Source organism: Canis lupus, chromosome 24, assembly GCF_003254725.2.
Source record: "Canis lupus dingo isolate Sandy chromosome 24, ASM325472v2, whole genome shotgun sequence".
NCBI lineage: Eukaryota > Metazoa > Chordata > Mammalia > Carnivora > Canidae > Canis > Canis lupus.
Window position 1 is genome coordinate 46,352,370 of NC_064266.1, and position 16,672 is coordinate 46,369,041.

General features: G+C 54.2%; 1 protein-coding gene across 7 annotated transcripts in view; it reads left to right on the plus strand.

Annotated features, from left to right (window-relative positions):
- OSBPL2 (oxysterol binding protein like 2) overlaps nt 1-16,672 on the plus strand; it is a 42,220-nt gene that overhangs the window by 18,930 nt on the left and 6,618 nt on the right. For 5 of the 7 annotated variants that reach the window (XM_025470608.3, XM_025470610.3, XM_025470614.3 and 2 more), the window contains 8 exons: nt 528-672; nt 2,039-2,114; nt 6,928-7,062; nt 7,602-7,699; nt 11,039-11,221; nt 12,883-12,990; nt 13,595-13,684; nt 15,714-15,837. In XM_025470608.3, the coding sequence (XP_025326393.1) occupies nt 528-672; nt 2,039-2,114; nt 6,928-7,062; nt 7,602-7,699; nt 11,039-11,221; nt 12,883-12,990; nt 13,595-13,684; nt 15,714-15,837 (959 nt within the window). The remainder of the gene's footprint in view (nt 1-527; nt 673-2,038; nt 2,115-6,927; nt 7,063-7,601; nt 7,700-11,038; nt 11,222-12,882; nt 12,991-13,594; nt 13,685-15,713; nt 15,838-16,672) is intronic. The other 2 variants (XM_025470612.3, XM_049100306.1) reach the window with 1 other exon arrangement.

Genomic DNA, 16,672 nt, shown 5'->3' on the forward strand with positions numbered 1-16,672 from the left:
AGGAACCCACTGCCCATGCTTTTGGTCGACGTGGGATGCTTGCTGAGCTCCAGCTGCTCGTTCCACACTCAGGTTCTTGCTCACGAGCATGAGAGTCTGGCAGAGCGTTTGGCACACGTTCCTCTTCCGTAGAAGCTACTGCCGTGGCTTGTGTTCTAGAACTGGAGGCAGAACTTGACTGCGGAGCGTGTGCAGAGACTGAGTTTGCTGCAGCCTCGGCTGGCCTGGCTGCCGTCGGGGCGTCCGCCCCATAGGGAGTGAGGCCTGACCGAAGCAGGGACAGACTGCTCCCTGCCTGCCCCCGGGCCTCGGGTGGGGGCCGGGTCTCAGCGGCTCCTGGGAAGGCCCGGGAGAGCAAGCCTGCCCGTGTCCCTGCCTCCACCTGGGGCTCTTGGGGAGCAGAGCTCGCTGCTGCCAACCGTGTCTGTTAGAAACAATGTGGAGCTCAGGCATGGTCAGAACTCTTGGAGGTGGGCTGTTACAGCTTCCCAGTCCCCGAGGATGACCATTCTGCTTGTTGCGTGCAGGCTTTGATTCTGAGAACTCTTCCGGGGAATTTTCAGAGGCAGATCCGAGAGTTGCTGGAGTGATGCGCGTGGACACCGGTAGAAGTAACGGGATTGGAAAGGTCGGGGAGAGGCCCCCCCGAGAGAATGGGATTCAGAAACACAGGTATGTCGTCCTACATGTGTGTTTTAGAATCTTCCGCTGTATCTGTGGCTGCCCCCCACCGTGCTGCAGGGCGCCCCTTCAGCGCTCCGGAGGCCTGAGTGGGAGGAGCGACCCCACCCGTGGCACCTGATAGGGGACTATAAGGTCACCCTCCTCTTGAGATGAGGACTGGCCCTGCTCCTCTGGCTTCGGCCCCTGTCCCGTTGTCCCTGGTCCCAGCCGACTGAGGCCTCTTTGCAGTCCTTAGGTGGCCTGGGCCTTTCTCACGGCAGAGCTCTGCTGTGGCCACGGCTCTCTCCTCCGTGTCTCTTTAGTTCTGGCTTTTCCCTCCTGACTCACACAAGGCTCACCTCAGTGCCCCGCCCCTCCCCGTGGCACCCCTCAGTTTGCACTTGCCCTGCTGTGGCCGCTCCCAGTGTTCCCAGAACCCAGAGGAGAGGGGGCGGCCAGAGCCAGTGTGGGGTACTGGCAGCCTGCCGTGCGATGCTCGTAAATGTTTTCTTTCCCGTTTCATCCCCAGCGGCCTGCTTCTCCTCCCCTCTCACCCCTGACATAAGCAGTGTGCCCTAAGCCGGCTGCCCCCTAATGGGATATCCCCAGGGACAGGCATGCCCTCCTGCCTGGGCCAGCGCACCTGCTGTCATTGTTCTGCAGCTCAGAGCCATCAGGTGGGGGTGGGGGTGTCTGAGCCAGGAGCCCCTGCTGTGGGTGTAGTTGGACCTTACCCAGAGCCAGAAGCCAGTGGGAAGTGCAGGGCAGGACCCCGGGACCCCGGTGGTACCTTCGAGGGCCCCCCACGCTGTGGCTGCCTGCCGACGGGCTCTGTCTTCAGTGCATGGGCCCAGCGTGCTTCCCCCCAATCTGGATTCACAGCCCACTTGGACACCCCGTTTCCAGGCAGAGAGAGCATCTCCTCCAGCCCCAGTTTCCCAGGAGGGAGACTGCCGGGTTTCCCCTGGCAGCTGGCAGGAAGAGGGCCTGAAAAGAAACTATACCTCAGGAGAACAAACTCATATTTGAAAAGGGCTTATGGCCCGCTTCTGGAAAGGTGTTAATTCGCTTCCCACTTGTGTCCTCCTGCCCGTGGGTCTGCGGCTGCTCCAGGGGAAGGGGCGCCCCATCCCCCACTCTGTGGAGGGAGAGGAAAGTTGTCTGTGTGGTCACGACCATTTCCTGGGAGACCCTCCAAAGCACCTGTGCAGAAACCTGTCTTCGGGATTTAACAACCCTAGCTGCTGCCAGAGCCCACAAATGCGGTGTTTGCATCTAAAAACTAAAAAAACTGGTCACTGAGCAAAATCATCGACTGAACTCGAATCTTCTGCTGGAGGAATAAATATGTGTTTCTCTGGTCGATTCTTTACAGGACGTCATTGCCCGCCCCGATGTTTACCAGAAGTGATTTCAGTGTGTGGAGTATATTAAAGAAATGCATCGGCTTGGTAAGTTCACATGGACTCACCTTGGGGCTTCAAGCTGAAACTTTTTTTTTAAGATTTTATTTATTTATTCATGAGAGATACAGAGAGAAAGGCAGAGGGAGAAGCAGGCTCCCTCTGGGGAGCCCGATGCAGGACTCGATTCACTGACCTGGAATCACGACCTGAGCCAAAGGCAGATGCTTAGCCACTGAGCCACCCGGGCATCCCTGAAACATTTTAATTTCCCATGAATTTGTTGCTCGGCTGGTAGTTGAAGAAGATGTGCTCTGCATATTTATAGTGACATGAAATGAGGGTAATAAAATAGGAAAGGGACAGAGACAGAGGAGAAGAGGAGAGAAAGGCCCAAGTGTTTGCAGACAGCAGGAAAACAATCCCGCAGGCAGACTCTGGATGTAGGGAGCATCACAAGGGTTTAGGTTCGACCTTGGTGTTCTGTGACGGGCTCCTCGCTGGCTGGTTGTGGACAGTCTGCAGGACTGGGGAGCTTCGGTGGGTTCCCTGATGCACGCTGAGGCCAAGCCGTGGGTGCCATGGTGTGCAGGATGTGGTCACCGTCCCCCAGCCCCGTGCCGGGCTGCAGGCAGAGCTGAGGTGCTCTGGGTTTGCAACAGAACAAACCCAGATGGATTGTTGGATTAGTTGGATGATTGGTGTCCTGGAGCCACAGACTTTTATTCTCATGGTATCTTTGCCTGTCTCAACCGGCCGCGGGAATGTGAGCTGTGTCCCCTTGGGAGGGACGAGCGCCCCCATGGGCCGTGGGGCGACTCAGACTCCAGTGAGTGTTGTACCAACAGACATGTGGCCCTGTCCCCGGTGCTCCTCGCATGCGTGCTGCTGCATTTGTTTCTGCCCTCAGCTGTTTATCAGCCTTTTTCCAAGAGGAAACTGCATCTTTTCTCCCGCTTTTTTTTTTTTTTAAAGATTTTTTATTTATTCATAGAGACAGAGAGACAGAGGGAGAGAGGGGCAGAGACACAGGCAGAGGGAGAATCAGGCTCCATACAGGAAGCCCGATGTGGGACTCAATCCCAGGTCTCCAGGATCACACCCCGGGCTGCAGGCGGTGCTAAACTGCTGCGCCACCGGGGCTGCCCACCGCTTTTTATTTTGAAATAATTTTGGACTTCTACAAGATTGCAGAGGCACATTGAGCTGCGTTTGCCCTTCATGCAGCTGCCTGTGGTGGTGACCTCTCACATAGTAGCCAGAGCCCAGTGAGTGACACAAGGGGATTCCTGTTGGAGCGTCACTGGTCACCTCACGGGGGACTTGCTTTCATACTTTCTCCCCTGCTGCCCTGCTGGAGGGCGGTGTTTAGACATCACGACCCTATGCTGGATGTGCTCGCCACTCCTGGGGTGTCACTGCCCCAGGCCTCTCGCAGACACAGCTGGGAAACCTGAGTATGTGTTATGACCCTGCTTGCACACCTACATATTTTTGTACCTACTTATCTTTTATTTCTTTCTTATGATTTGGTTTTTTGAAAAGATTTTTAAGTAATCTCTACAGCCAATGTGGGACTCGAACTCACAACCTTGAGATCAAAAGTTGCAGGCTCCTTTGACTAAGCCAGCCAGGTGCCCTGCATGTCTCTTCTATTTTAAAATGGCAAAAAAAAAAAAAAAAAAAAAAAAAAAAAAAAAAAAACAACTCAAAACAAAACATAAAAGATAAAATAAAATGGCACATTTGGGATTCTTTTCTCTTAGCAGTGTTCTCGCCTACGTTTTTCACTGTGTGAGTGGGTCAGGTCTGGACAGCTGTGTCTGTCCGAGGTTGGGTGATAAACTTGACTAGCTCCTTGATCTCGAAGCTTGTTCAAGATCCCTTGTCATAAAGGGACACCGTTACCTTGCATTCTTCAAGGAATCAACCTTGGATGGATTCAAATAGAAGCTGAACAAAACGTGGGTCGTGGGCGGCATGTTCCCAGGGCTGCACCTGCTCAGCATCCATGGGTTTTGCCTCTGAAGTGGTGATACTGCCCTCTTTGTACTGCTTTGGCCACTGAGCAGTGGCGACACAGTGGCCCACGTGGGCTATCTGAAGCACGCCCAGCAGCAAGCAGAGCTGCGTAATCCCCTGGCTCACCGCAGCAGCCAGGGCTCATCACACCCCAGCCACACCTCATTGCTTCCCACACCCCTAGTATTTTTTTTTTAAGATTTTATTTATTTATTCATAGGCACAGAGAGACACAGGCAGAGACACAGGCAGAGGGAGAAGCAGGCTCCATGCAGGGAGCCCGATGTGGGACTTGATCCCGGGTCTCCAGGATCACACCCCAGGCTGCAGGCAGCGCCAAACCGCTGCGCCACTGGGGCTGCCCCACTCCCCTAGTATTTTTTTTTTAATAAATTTTTATTTATTTATGATAGTCACACACAGAGAGAGAGGCAGAGACACAGGCAGAGGGAGAAGCAGGCTCCATGCACCGGGAGCCCGACGTGGGACTCGATCCCGGGTCTCCAGGATCGCCCCCTGGGCCAAAGGCAGGCACCAAACCGCTGCGCCACCCAGGGATCCCTCCCCTAGTATTTTGAAGCGAATTCCACTTGTGAATATTTCTTGTATCGCTAAAGGATACAGATTACTGTTTTTTTTTTTTAAGGTTTTATTTATTTATTCATTAGAGACAGGGAGAGAGGCAGAGACACAGGCAGAAAAGCAGGGAGCCCGATGCAGGACTCGATCCTGGGACCCCAGGATCACGCCCTGAGCCAAAGGCCGACGCTCAACTTCCTGAGCCACCCAGGCGTCCCCAGATTACTTTTTAAAAAAATTTTTATTTATTTGAGAGAGAGAGTAGGAGGGAGAGGGAGAGAGAATCTGAAACAGACTCACTGCTGAGCTCAGAGCCTGACATGGAGCTCGATCCCAGGACCCTGAGATCATGAACTGAGCTGAAACCGAGGGTTGGACACTTACCTGACTGAGCCACCCAGGTGCCCCAGATTGTTTTAACACAACCACAGTCCTGATACCGTAATATGTTTATGCCGTCAAATTCAGGGGCACCTGGGTGGCTCAGCGGTTGAGCATCTGCCTTCGGCTCAGGGCGTGATGCCAGGGTCCTGGGACTCGGCTCCCTGTATGGAGCCTGCTTTTCCCTCTGTGTCTCTGCCTCTCTCTTTCTGTCTCTCATAAATGAATGAATAAAATTAAAAAAAAAAAAGAGGAAATATCAAATTCTCCATTGTCTCGAATGCCATTCCCGAGTCTGTGCTGCTCAGGCTGTGTGGACACCTCTCTGTTACTCCTCTCCTGACTTTGAGCCCCGATGCCTAGTGTGTGAGCTGCGCCAGCGGCATCGCTCTTCCTTTATTTCCTGGGACACTTGTGTGCCAAGCACGTGCCCTTCCACTGCTGTGAGTGCGGCTTGCATAAGAAAGTCAGGGTCAGTGGGTGATTCTTTATCACAGTTGTCAAGTGACGGATTTGGTTCAGTAGCCTTACCCAGCATGACCAGTATAACCAGCTAGTTTGTCTTCTATTGTTTTCTAAACTCACAGAGTTGAAGCTCCATGCTGTGTTCTGGTCCCCGAGCTGCTCTGTCTGTGGCTGGTACTGGGGTCTTCAGGTTGGCTGTAACCTTTTACAGAAGATGCTCTGGCTCATTCTGTACCTTTCTTGTTCAGGATCTGGAATCAGCTCCTTGTCCAGGGAGAGAGGACTCAGGACCACAGCTGGGCCCCGGGGAGGCTACAGGTTGCTTTTTTTAGGTCTTTCCCAAAGGAGCTGTTTTGATTTGTGTCAAAGGTGCTTTAGATTTGGGATGGCAGGACTAATGCAATCTCTGTCTCACTGTGTCTGTGCCTCTTTTCTTCCACACCGATAATCCCAGTGTTTAACAACGCTGGAGATGACCGGTTTAGGTGAACACGTAATGAGTGACTCACCTGCTCTGTCCCACACGCAGAACAGTTCTGGAGAACAGGACCAGCTCTGCGGCCAACAGCACGTTTACTGAAATGTGCGAGTGCACTGGCTTTTGTGGTTCATTTCGTCCTTAGGGTGTATCTCAAGTCACCGTGGTCCTTCTATGGGTGGCTGCGCCCGAGGGGCTTGTGTGTGTTCATTTGTTTCATCATATTCTTGGTGTTTGGAGGTTGCTTTTCTAAATTAATTTTGTTTCAAAATTGTAAACCCAAAGTCACATCTTTCAGACAAGATTCCAGGGTATATTCCAAGAATTTAGCTTCCTGTCCCTGGCCTCCGTGTGTCCATCCCCTTCCCCTGGAGGGGACCACTTCACAGCTTTCGGGTCCATCTTCCCATGCCTCAGAAAGCTGATTGCGTGTTTAGACAAACTAGAGGCTGTTCTGCCTTTTCCCTGGTGCGATACAGCCATAGCCACGTGGGGCTACTGCTTATGCCATTGGTCACTGCGTTGTGCTGTGTCCTCTGGCTGCCCACACCAGCTGGGGCCCCGTGGGGACGTTTGAGTGACATCTGGTCTCTGGCTGTTTGCCAGAGGATCTGTGGGATGGGCTCCTGGAAATGGGACCACCAGGCCGAAGGGTAGGTGTGCATGTAGTTGTGCTCCTGCGGCCAGGCCCGCTCTGCATGGCTGTACCACTTTGCACCCCTACCAGCAAAGGGGGGCGTCTTCCCCCCAGCCTTGCCCACAAGTGGGTTTGGAGTGTTGCCACGTGAGCAGGTGAGTAGTAGAGCCTCCACATGGTTTACCTTCTTTCTCTGGATGAGTAAGGCGAACATCTTCCCTGCCCTCAGAGCAGAGTGGGCGTGGGGCTTGGGTTCCAGGGGAGAGCCCCTGCGTGACAAGTCTTCTTGCTCCTTCTAGGAGCTTTCCAAGATCACCATGCCCATCGCCTTCAACGAACCTCTGAGTTTCCTCCAGCGGATCACAGAGTACATGGAGCACGTGTACCTCATTCACAGAGCCTCGTGCCAGCCCCAGGCCCTGGAGAGGATGCAGGTGGGTGCTGGGCTCCCCTCAGGGGGCAGCAGACATTGAGCTTGGGTGGGTGTCGGATCGTAGTTCTTGGGAACATGACAGCGTCTGATGAGCACGTCGTGGTAGGGCCCAGGCACCTCGTCAGGGGACGCTTGGGGGAAGGGCCCACACGTCTGGGTGCTGTCCTGCTCAGCCACTCTGAGGTGTTGTGCAGCCTGAGCTCCACGGTGGTGGTGGCGGGTGTGGCGCCCCAGCTCCTCCTGGCTCCTTTGGGGACCAGCACCCTGTGTGCATGCGGGTGCGCCCGCCAGGCCAACCAGCCCTGCCCGGGACCTCAAGGCTGGGCTGGGCTGGGCTGGGTGGTGAAGCCGCACACAGTTCTGCGTGTGTGGCTTTGAGGAAGTGCTTGTGATGAAGGGTATTTCTCCGGAAGTTCTGTAATCTCAAAACATGTGACAAGCGGGAGACTGAGGTTGCCGGGCACGCGTCCCGGCACCGAGAAGCTGCGTGCCTGCGGTGCCCCGGGGGCCCTCGCTCACCGTCGTGTGCGTTCCTCCCAGTGCGTGGCAGCCTTCGCGGTGTCTGCAGTGGCTTCCCAGTGGGAGAGGACTGGCAAGCCCTTCAACCCCCTCCTGGGGGAGACCTACGAGCTGATCAGGTAAGGGCCCCGGGCTTTCGGGCCGCTTGGGATGGCTGGAGGGCTGGGGACAGGGAGGCCGGGGTTACGGCCGGGGTGCAGCGCGCATCACAGCGCCAGCGGGGGAGGGGGGGTGGCAGTGAGGAAAAGGCAGCCTGTGTCACCGGGGCGTCTTGGTAAATGTCACGGAGGGGCAGCTGGAGCTGCAGGGGCAGTAGGCACAGGGGGCGTGCTGCAGCCTCCCGAGGCCTGGGGGGGGGGGGAGCGGGCGACTGACATCCCTGCGGGTGGAGTTTGTCTCAGCAGCTCCCCAGCCCGCCCCCCAGCTCTGACCCGGCCCCGCTCACCCCGCCCCCCAGGATCAGTGGTGGCGGTCCTGGCGGGGCCCCGGGGGGAAGGGCTGGGCCAGTTTGGGCGGCTCTTCCCTGGCCCCGCTGCCCGTGCCAGGTGCCCACCCAGACCAACACGAGCACAAGCTAACGGCAGCGTTGTCTTTTTCCGTCGTGGGCTCAGCGGGTGAGGAGCAGCCCTCCGGCCTGGGCCGTGGCTCCTCTGCAGGCTGCTGGGGGACGGCCAGCGTAGTTTGTCACCTAGCCCTGGGTCCTGTGGACAGTTTCTCGGGATGTTTTACTAGTTAAGAGTTTGTTTTCCATTATAAGATCATGTCTTTTGTAGAAAATATATAAACTGAGCAATGTGAAAGACGAGTCAGACGTAACCCCATAGAAGACAGAGTTCAGGGGATCCCTGGGTGGCGCAGTGGTTTGGCGCCTGCCTTTGGCCCAGGGCGCGATCCTGGAGACCCGGGATCGAATCCCACGTCGGGCTCCCTGCATGGAGCCTGCTTCTCCCTCTGCCTGTGTCTCTGCCTCTCTCTCTCTCTCTGTGACTATCGTGAATAAATAAATAAAATCTTTAAAAAAAAAAAAAAAAATAAAGTACAGAAAATCCTAAATTTAAAAAAAAAAAAAAAAAAAAAAAAAAAAAAAGACAGAGTTCATGTTTTGGGCTGTGTGTGTGTGTGTTCACACGATGCGGTCGTGTTCATGTGTATCGCTTGTCACATAGCATCGTACCATCCTCAGTCCCCACGGCACACCAAGCTTGTGCTGAGTCACGCTGCTCTGTTGTGTCTGATGTGTGCGCGTCGTGCTGTGGCGCGTGGCGCTGCTTCTGTCACGAAGTCAGTAGTGGTGCATTGTGTGGTCACCGGCAGGTTGGGGTCAGCCCTCGGGCCGTGCTTCTTGGGCTCTTTGTTGCCCTTAATGATGTGGTTCTTAATGATCACGAGTTCTTCAAAGGTGAGTAAATGGCTGTGGGAACGGGGTGTCCGTCTGCTTGAGTCAGCGCCCGGGCGTGTGCCGGGTGTGTGTCAGCTCGGGTTTCAGTGCTCTGCGGAGGGGTGTCACCTGGAGCCCGCGCCTCTCCAGGTGGGCCCGCACCTCTCCACGTGGCTCTCTCAGCGGCTGGGGAAGCGACACAGACGTCCGGGGCCCGGCTCTCCCTGTCTGTGGGGGCCCGGGGGCAGTGGCCCCCGCTTCCAATGGACCGACAGGCCTGCGGCCCCGCGTGCTGACACCTCTCCGATTGCGTTACCTCGAGGAGGCTGCCGTGGGGTGTGCTCGTGGCGACAGGAGGCAGCGGGGCTCTGTGTGACGATGGCACGTCCCTGCTCCTTCGGTTCAGACACAGGGAAACTGAGGCCCACATGAAGGGAAGTCCTGTCCTGAGAGTCAATCTTCAGGGAAACTTTTATTCAGAATTCATGTGGAGCGTTCTTTTTTTCTCTAGAATTACCGTCTTGAGCAGGAATGACCTCCCTGCAGTCAGAGTGCCAGGTGCCGGGGTTCGAGCCTCTGACCTTGTCTAGTTCTGAGGAGATTGGTAGCATTTTTGTTTATTCAAAAGCACTGGGCAGCCCGGGTGGCTCAGCGGTTTAGCGCCACCTTCAGCCCAGGGTGTGATCCTGGAGACCCGGAATCGAGTCCCACGTCGGGCTCCGTGCATGGAGCCTGCTTCTCCCTCCGCCTGTGTCTCTGCCTCTCTCTCTGTCTCTGTGTCTCTCATGAATAAATAAATAAAATCTTTAAAAAAAAAACCCCAAAAGCACCATTAACGGATCTTGAAAAGAGAAAGGAAAGCATAATACAAAGGAAGTTCTAAAAAAAAAAAAAAATACAAAGGAAGTTCTAGACAATGGGAGATAATACAGATTAAAAGCCCATGAACAACCCCAAGGTGCTGGAGACAGTGTGACAGGCCCGCGTGTTTGTCTTTTCTAGGAAATTAACTTGGGGGTTGAGCCAAAGTTTCAGATGGGCAGAGAAACGAACATTCTTCTAAACTTGCAGACACTACGCATGTCGTGTCCTGGTGTCCAGGTCGTGCGTGTGGCCGTCGTGTCTGCTGCAGGCCGGGCCCTGAGGGGTCTTCCTGTTTCAGGAGCTACGTATCTGAACCAAGTCATGCTCCATGTCTTTTTCCCTGCAGATTGCTCCTGGATAGCCCAAAATAGCACTTGCTTTTCTTAGACAAGTATTCATTTTGTAAATTACATACCTGGGTAGGCAACCTTTTAAAATCTAATTTTTCAACTTTCCTTCCTCTGTAATGATTGGAAATTCTGATTCCAGTTAAGTTAGTAATTATGTGGTTTAGCTTTTATAATTTTTAATGACTACAACTGTAGGTGTATTCACAGTTCCGGAACAATTAAAAACTGACATTTTTATTGAAAAGGAGTGTGTACTAAAAATCCGGTTTCCTGGCCAAGAGTATCTTGGGGCATCAGACATTCCATCATAAAACTTCCAGGAGCCTTAGAAAAAGGCTAGAGAAGAACTCCCTTCAGAAAGGCTGCGAACTAAAAAAAAAACAAAAACAAAACAAAAGGCTGCGCACTCACCCCTGTTTTGGCTCATTAGGTGCTGGGTGTCCCTCTGGACGAAGGGGCAGTTTGGTATCGGGGCGTCTCGGTCACTGTTTCTAGGAGGTGCAGCAAGACCCGCTTGTGCTGGGGAGCCTCAGGGTAGAGGCTCTGCACTAATAGGCCCCTCTGCACTATTTCTCGTTCCATGTAGCGTTCAGCTTTGCCCCAGGGGCACGGTGTTCGTGTGCAGGCAAGTGTGTGTACAGGGTGTCAGCGTCAGGCCATGTGCGAAGTCAGAGCACAAGTGTGGGATATTCCTGCCACTCAGAGTGGCATGGCACCTGTTCCCCAGGGCCCCTCCCGGCCACAAGGGTGCGGTGAGCCGGCCGTGCGGGGGGCCAAGGGGCTCCGCCAAGAGGGCCGCTGAGCCCACCTTTGTCAGATTTTGCTGTGTCTAATGTGGCTGTCCCCACTCTTGTTTCTGTGCCTAGGGAAGATCTAGGATTCAGATTTATATCGGAGCAGGTCAGCCACCACCCCCCCATCAGTGCATTTTATTCAGAAGGCCTCAATCAGGACTTCCTGTTTCACGGCTCCATCTACCCGAAGCTGAAGTTCTGGGGCAAGAGCGTGGAGGCCGAGCCCCGGGGGACCATCACGCTGGAGCTGCTCAAGTGAGTGCGGGCGGCGCGGGCCCAGCCTTCCGGTGGAAGGGCCGCAGCCTTCTTTGTTCAGGCGCTTCCAACCGCAGAAACTCTTTCAAAGAGGAACTCCGCGTCAGACCTCACCTGGACGGGTGGGATTCCCACGCCTGCTGGCGGGACAGCTCTCCCTCCGCGTGACCCGGGGAGCTTTAGTCACTGCCACTCGCAACTCTTCTGCTCGCTGATGGCCCCAAGCGCAGCAGCCTGAAACGGCCACCGTTTGCTCCCCCACATGGTTTCTGGGACCGGGGAGCAACATAGCAGGCTGCCCTGGCTCGGGGTCCCTGGAGGTGGCAGGCAGGATGTGAGCCACCTGCATCCCGAAGGTGGCCGGTGGAGCATCTGCTCCTGGGCTCACTTCCATGGCAGTTGGCAGGAAACCTCTGTCGCTCGCTGTGGCCTCTCCATGGGGATATCTGTGCACAGCGTGGTGCCGGCATCCCTGGGAGCTGAGGACCCAAGGGGGGAGGAGCCACCAAGACAGAAGGCGTGGTGTCTTTTACGACCTCATGTTAGAAGTGACCCTTACCTTAAACCCCTGTTGGTCACACAGAGGGCGGGAGGGAGATGAGGGATAACCCCAGGACATAGGGAACGTGGACGTCCTAGAGGCTGCTCACACGCCCGTTAAATCTCAGTCCAGATGCTCCCCAGTGCGGCGTTGACCAGACACCTCATGAAGCAAAACCTGCATCTCTGGCGACCACCTGGATGCTAGAGGACCGGCGTAGGCAGTCCCGGCCGTGGCATGCCTCTGTTCTCCAGGGCGCGAGTCCTGCCAGGGGTAGCCTGCTGGAACCAGGCGTTTGGTACCATTTTTGCTTTGTGCCGGCCCAGCCTGGCTGGTTGCCAGAGAATACCAGCCCCTGAGCCCCGTGCGTCCCAGGGCCGACGAGGTCACCGGGCCCAGTGAGGGCACCCCTTTGCCAGGAAGCGTGCCTGTCTGGTGGTGGTCTTTGCTTTCTTGGGGTGAGGCGTGCAGAATTGAAAAGTGGCAGACGTTACTGATTAATGCGTGTGGGTTCCCCCTGGAAATTTGAGGGGTTCCAGATATTTGTCCTGAAATACTTCTGCTTCGAGCTTATCTCTGCCCTTTATGCCTCATTATGGCTTTTGACACGGCCTCTCTCGAGACGCGGGTCAGGTGATCTTGCTTCACATTCGCGGGGGTTTCTCCTTGGTCAGGCCGTTTGGGAAGGGTGAGGGATAAATGCAGAGGCATTTGGAACATTGTTCCAACAGTCGGTGCACCCCAGCATACCTGCCACGGAGCGACTCCCCGGCCCCCTGGGCCGGTGCGGGATGAGCAAGTCCTGCTGGCAAAGGGGCTGTTGTGTGACAGCTTCCCAGGACAGCCGTGTCCCTGTCTCGGTGGTCTCCTCTTGCTTATTAACTTGTCTTGACATTTAAGTAGAAAGCTTTGTTGATGCTACAAAGGAAAGCAGAAATAAATTTCAAACAAATGCTAAATAAATCACCACCGTTGGAGCCAGTTCAAAGCAGTGTTCTGCTCTTGTACAGATTTTAAGGCAATTATGGTTTAATTCTGTCTGGTATTTTGCTTTTTAGGTCACGCAGTGTCTCTCTCCTTGCTGGCCTCTGACTTGCTTGTTTTCTGGCATGTTTCACAGACACAATGAAGCCTACACCTGGACCAACCCCACCTGCTGTGTACATAACGTAATCATCGGGAAGCTCTGGATAGAGCAGTATGGAACCGTGGAGATTTTAAACCACAGGTAATAGCGCCCGTGGTTGAGTGGTGGTCAGACCGGGCGGATGTGCAGACGCGCCGTGTCCTCGAGGGGCGCCCCCGCCCTGCCCACGGCCGCGGCGTCCTGGGGCTGCCTCGCCTGCAGGGAGGGCCGCGCCGGGTGCGGGGGGGCTGGCCGGCGTGGACGCTGCTCGGCGCTCCCACTGTCTTTGGTGCCCCTTGTTGCTTCGTGTTTTGGTTTTAGTCACAATAGTGAATTTGTTTTGAGCTTCTAAACTCTGAGGAAGAATGGCGTGATCCCGGATGAAAGTCCCAGCCCTCCTCGGATGCTACCTGCTGTCCGTACCTTCTTCCTGGGAATTCATGGCCTGTCAGCTTTGTTCTCCAGCAGCTTTCTCGAGATACTCGCATATCCTAAGATTCACCCGTTGAAAGTGGAAACTTCAGTGATCTTTAGCGTGTTTACTGAAGCATGCAGCCATCAGCACTGGGCAGTGTGGGACGTTTCTGTCACAGCAGCAGGGTCCCCCTTCCCCCCCCCCCCGGCCCCCGCCGCCTCTGTGTCCCCACGCGTCTCCCCCAGACATTGCACGTCACACAACAGAAGCCTGTGTGTGTTTTCCCCACAGGACTGGAGACAAGTGTGTGCTTCATTTCAAACCTTGTGGATTGTTTGGAAAAGAACTTCACAAAGTGGAGGGGCACATTCAAGACAAAAAGTAGGTCTACACGGACGCCTCAGCGGGGCTCCTCCGGCACGTGGGCCTTGCTAGTGGTGCAGTGATGCCAGTGACATCTGTTCGCGGTAGAAAAAATGATGGTCCTGTGTTGTTTAGAAAAGACATTTCCTTGTTGAGTCTGCAAGGAGACGAAGGCTTAGTTTTAAGTGTCGTTTCCGGGTGGTGACTGGTGAGGGTCTGTCTCTCCCTCTCTTGAGGATGAAAGATCTGAGTCTGTTTTCTTTGGGTAAAGCGGATGTGAGGAAATGAGGTGTCCCCACAGAGAGCTAATACTCTGGTTTTGCAGCCGGAACTGAGGTTGGAAACGTGAGCGCGTCGCCTCCTCTTAGCACCTGCATGGGTCGTTGAGCACAACTCAGACCATAGCCCGTGTGAGCCTCCCTCTCAGTGGCTGGTTCTTTCTAGCCTCTAAGCAAGGGACTTTTAAAGTATTTGTGAGCAGAGAGACAAGTTCACAACAGACCTTCCGGGGTTTTCTGTCCTTCGGGCTAGTTACCTTATGTTTTTTATCTCAGATTTCTCATTTTTTTTCCCCTGGTAAGGAATTTGGGTCTTATATAACGTCAGGAAGCTCCTTCCAGCTCCAAAAGCTATACATTTTCTTTTTTTCTTTTCGCCTCTTTTTTTAAAAAGTAGTCTCTGTGCCCAACGTGGAGCTTGAACTCACCACCCCGAGATCAAGGGTCACATGCTCCACTCACTGAGCCAGCCCGGTGCCCCCTACACATTTTTAATTAGAAACAAGTTTTCAGTATAAAGCAGTGGATGCTTCCTCTCCTTCCTACTCTTTGGGTACCAGAAAGTCACCCATTCACACAGCCTGCAAGGTGCTTTCAGGCGTTAGACTCTGAGCATCTTGCCGGTTGAAGTAGGTCAGGACTCAGCCCGCAGACGTGCAGGGACAGCAGCCCTCTTCACAACAAGAGCACTGGCCAGCGCCTGCGCAGCCTCTCCCTGGTGGTGGAAACAACCCAGGCGGAGACCGTGGTCAGCTCACCTGCAGACACGGGGCCATAGGAGCCGAGTCCCTGCCACGCCTCGAGGCCACGCTCACCAGCCCTTGGGGGCTGCAAACCCTTTTCTGATTTCCTGGTTTTCTGTCCTAAATTGGAGTGAGCTCTTCCTAATGCTGTGACTCTCGGATGCAGACTGTGCCAGCCAAGGTGTCTGCCAAGTGATGACTGGTCAAGTGTCCCCTCATCAGTGCCTGCATGCCAGCTTTCCAGGCTGAGCCTTGGAGACAGGGGCCGGGGAGCAGCAAGGATGCCACGTGCCCGGCAGAGTAGCATTTCCAGAGTGCACATGGCCGCTGTGCTTTCCCCGCAGGAGGATGTAAAAAAGAAAAGCAAAAACGGCCCAGCGCTCTTGGCATTCCTTTTGGAATCAGGCGGAGTGCTCTGGTGGTTGATCTGGAAAGTCTCCAGAGATTGTTACTAAACGAAAATCGCAGGCAAGCGATGACGTGGGCATCCAATGTGTGGTTAGAAAGAGCAAACCATGTCACTGGAATTGGAAGGGCTGTTGATGTGACTTATAGGGAAGAGGGGAGGACACAGTGCGTGGAAGTCGTGCGTTTCAGGGACAGTGACCAGACCAGCACGCAGGCGCAAATGACACCAGACGCCCTCGTTTCTCACCTCCTCTTGTTGGCAGGGCCCTGCCAGCGACCCTTTGGGGCTTCGTGTCCTTATCTTCTTCACTTTGCTTTGGCAAATCAGGCCCAATGAGGGATCCTAAAAGGCAGGTTTTCCTCTTTGCACCTATGTCCAGAGAAGTCCTAACATTGATAAGGAGACAAGTGAGAACAGAGGTTGATCCCATGGTCAAAAGTAACATACTGCATGTTTAGATGAATGATTTATGATTAAAATTCCCTTTGATGGGGCGCCTGGCTGGCTCAGTTGGAAGAACATGTGACTCTTGATCTCGAGGTGGTGAGTTGGGTGTAGAGATTATGGAGAAAGATAAAGTTTAAAAAAACAAAAATAAAAATTTCCTTTGACTACAGCAAAAAGAAGCTCTTTATGATCTATGGAAAATGGACAGAGTGTTTGTGGGGCATAGACCCTGCTGCGTATGAGTCCTACAAGAAACGGGAGAGGAGGGGTGACCCCCTGAGCAAGGCACAGCCGGTAAGTGCTGCCCCCTGCACTGCCCCTCCCCGGGGGGGAGCAGACCCGATGGGTGGGCCCCAGCTTCCGGCTGCTGGAGACGAGTGCTGGGAATCAGCCGTCCCTCTGCTCCCTGTCTGTGGAGCCCCAGCTGGGGAGGAGGAAGGCCTGCAATCTGCCTGTCAGAGCGAGACTGCTTGTCTGTCTGGGTGCTACACGGGGCGGAGCGTGTGTTTGCATTTCGAGTGTGCGGAGGCTGCTGTTGTCAGCTGGGCTGGGGTCTCGGTGCCCCCGTGTTCCCCCAAGCAGAATCCAGTGCACCTGTGTTTCTTCCTGGGAACCCTAGGCTCTGGGTGCTTCTTCATAAACCTCCTGTCTTCCTGCACCTTGCTAGCTTAGACCCTATTAAAAAATCAAGAGAACGTCATGTCTGTGTTTTTAGTTCTGAGAACCAGATAATATATTCCACAGTCAAAAAGTTTTGGCAACAATACTTTTTCCCTGGAGCTTTGGAATACTGATTATCTTAGGGCTAATTATTCTTGAGCTTAAAACTAGAAATGAGGATGGCTCAGGTCACGATCCCAATGTCCTGGGATTGAGCCCCACGTTGGGCTTTCTGCTCAGGGAGGAGCCTGCTTCTCCCTCTGCCCCCTCCCTGGTTGTGCTCTCTTGCACACGCGTGCTCTCTGTCTCTCTCAAATAAATAAAATCTTAAAAAAAAAACAACAATAAGCAATCCAGAACTAGAAGTGGTAGTTCAAAAGAAGTGTCCAGTTTTTTGAGGTAAGAAGTCATGGGCCAAACCCAAGTGTTCAACGGTTATTTCACAAAGGTGTTCGGCCTCCCCTGGGGT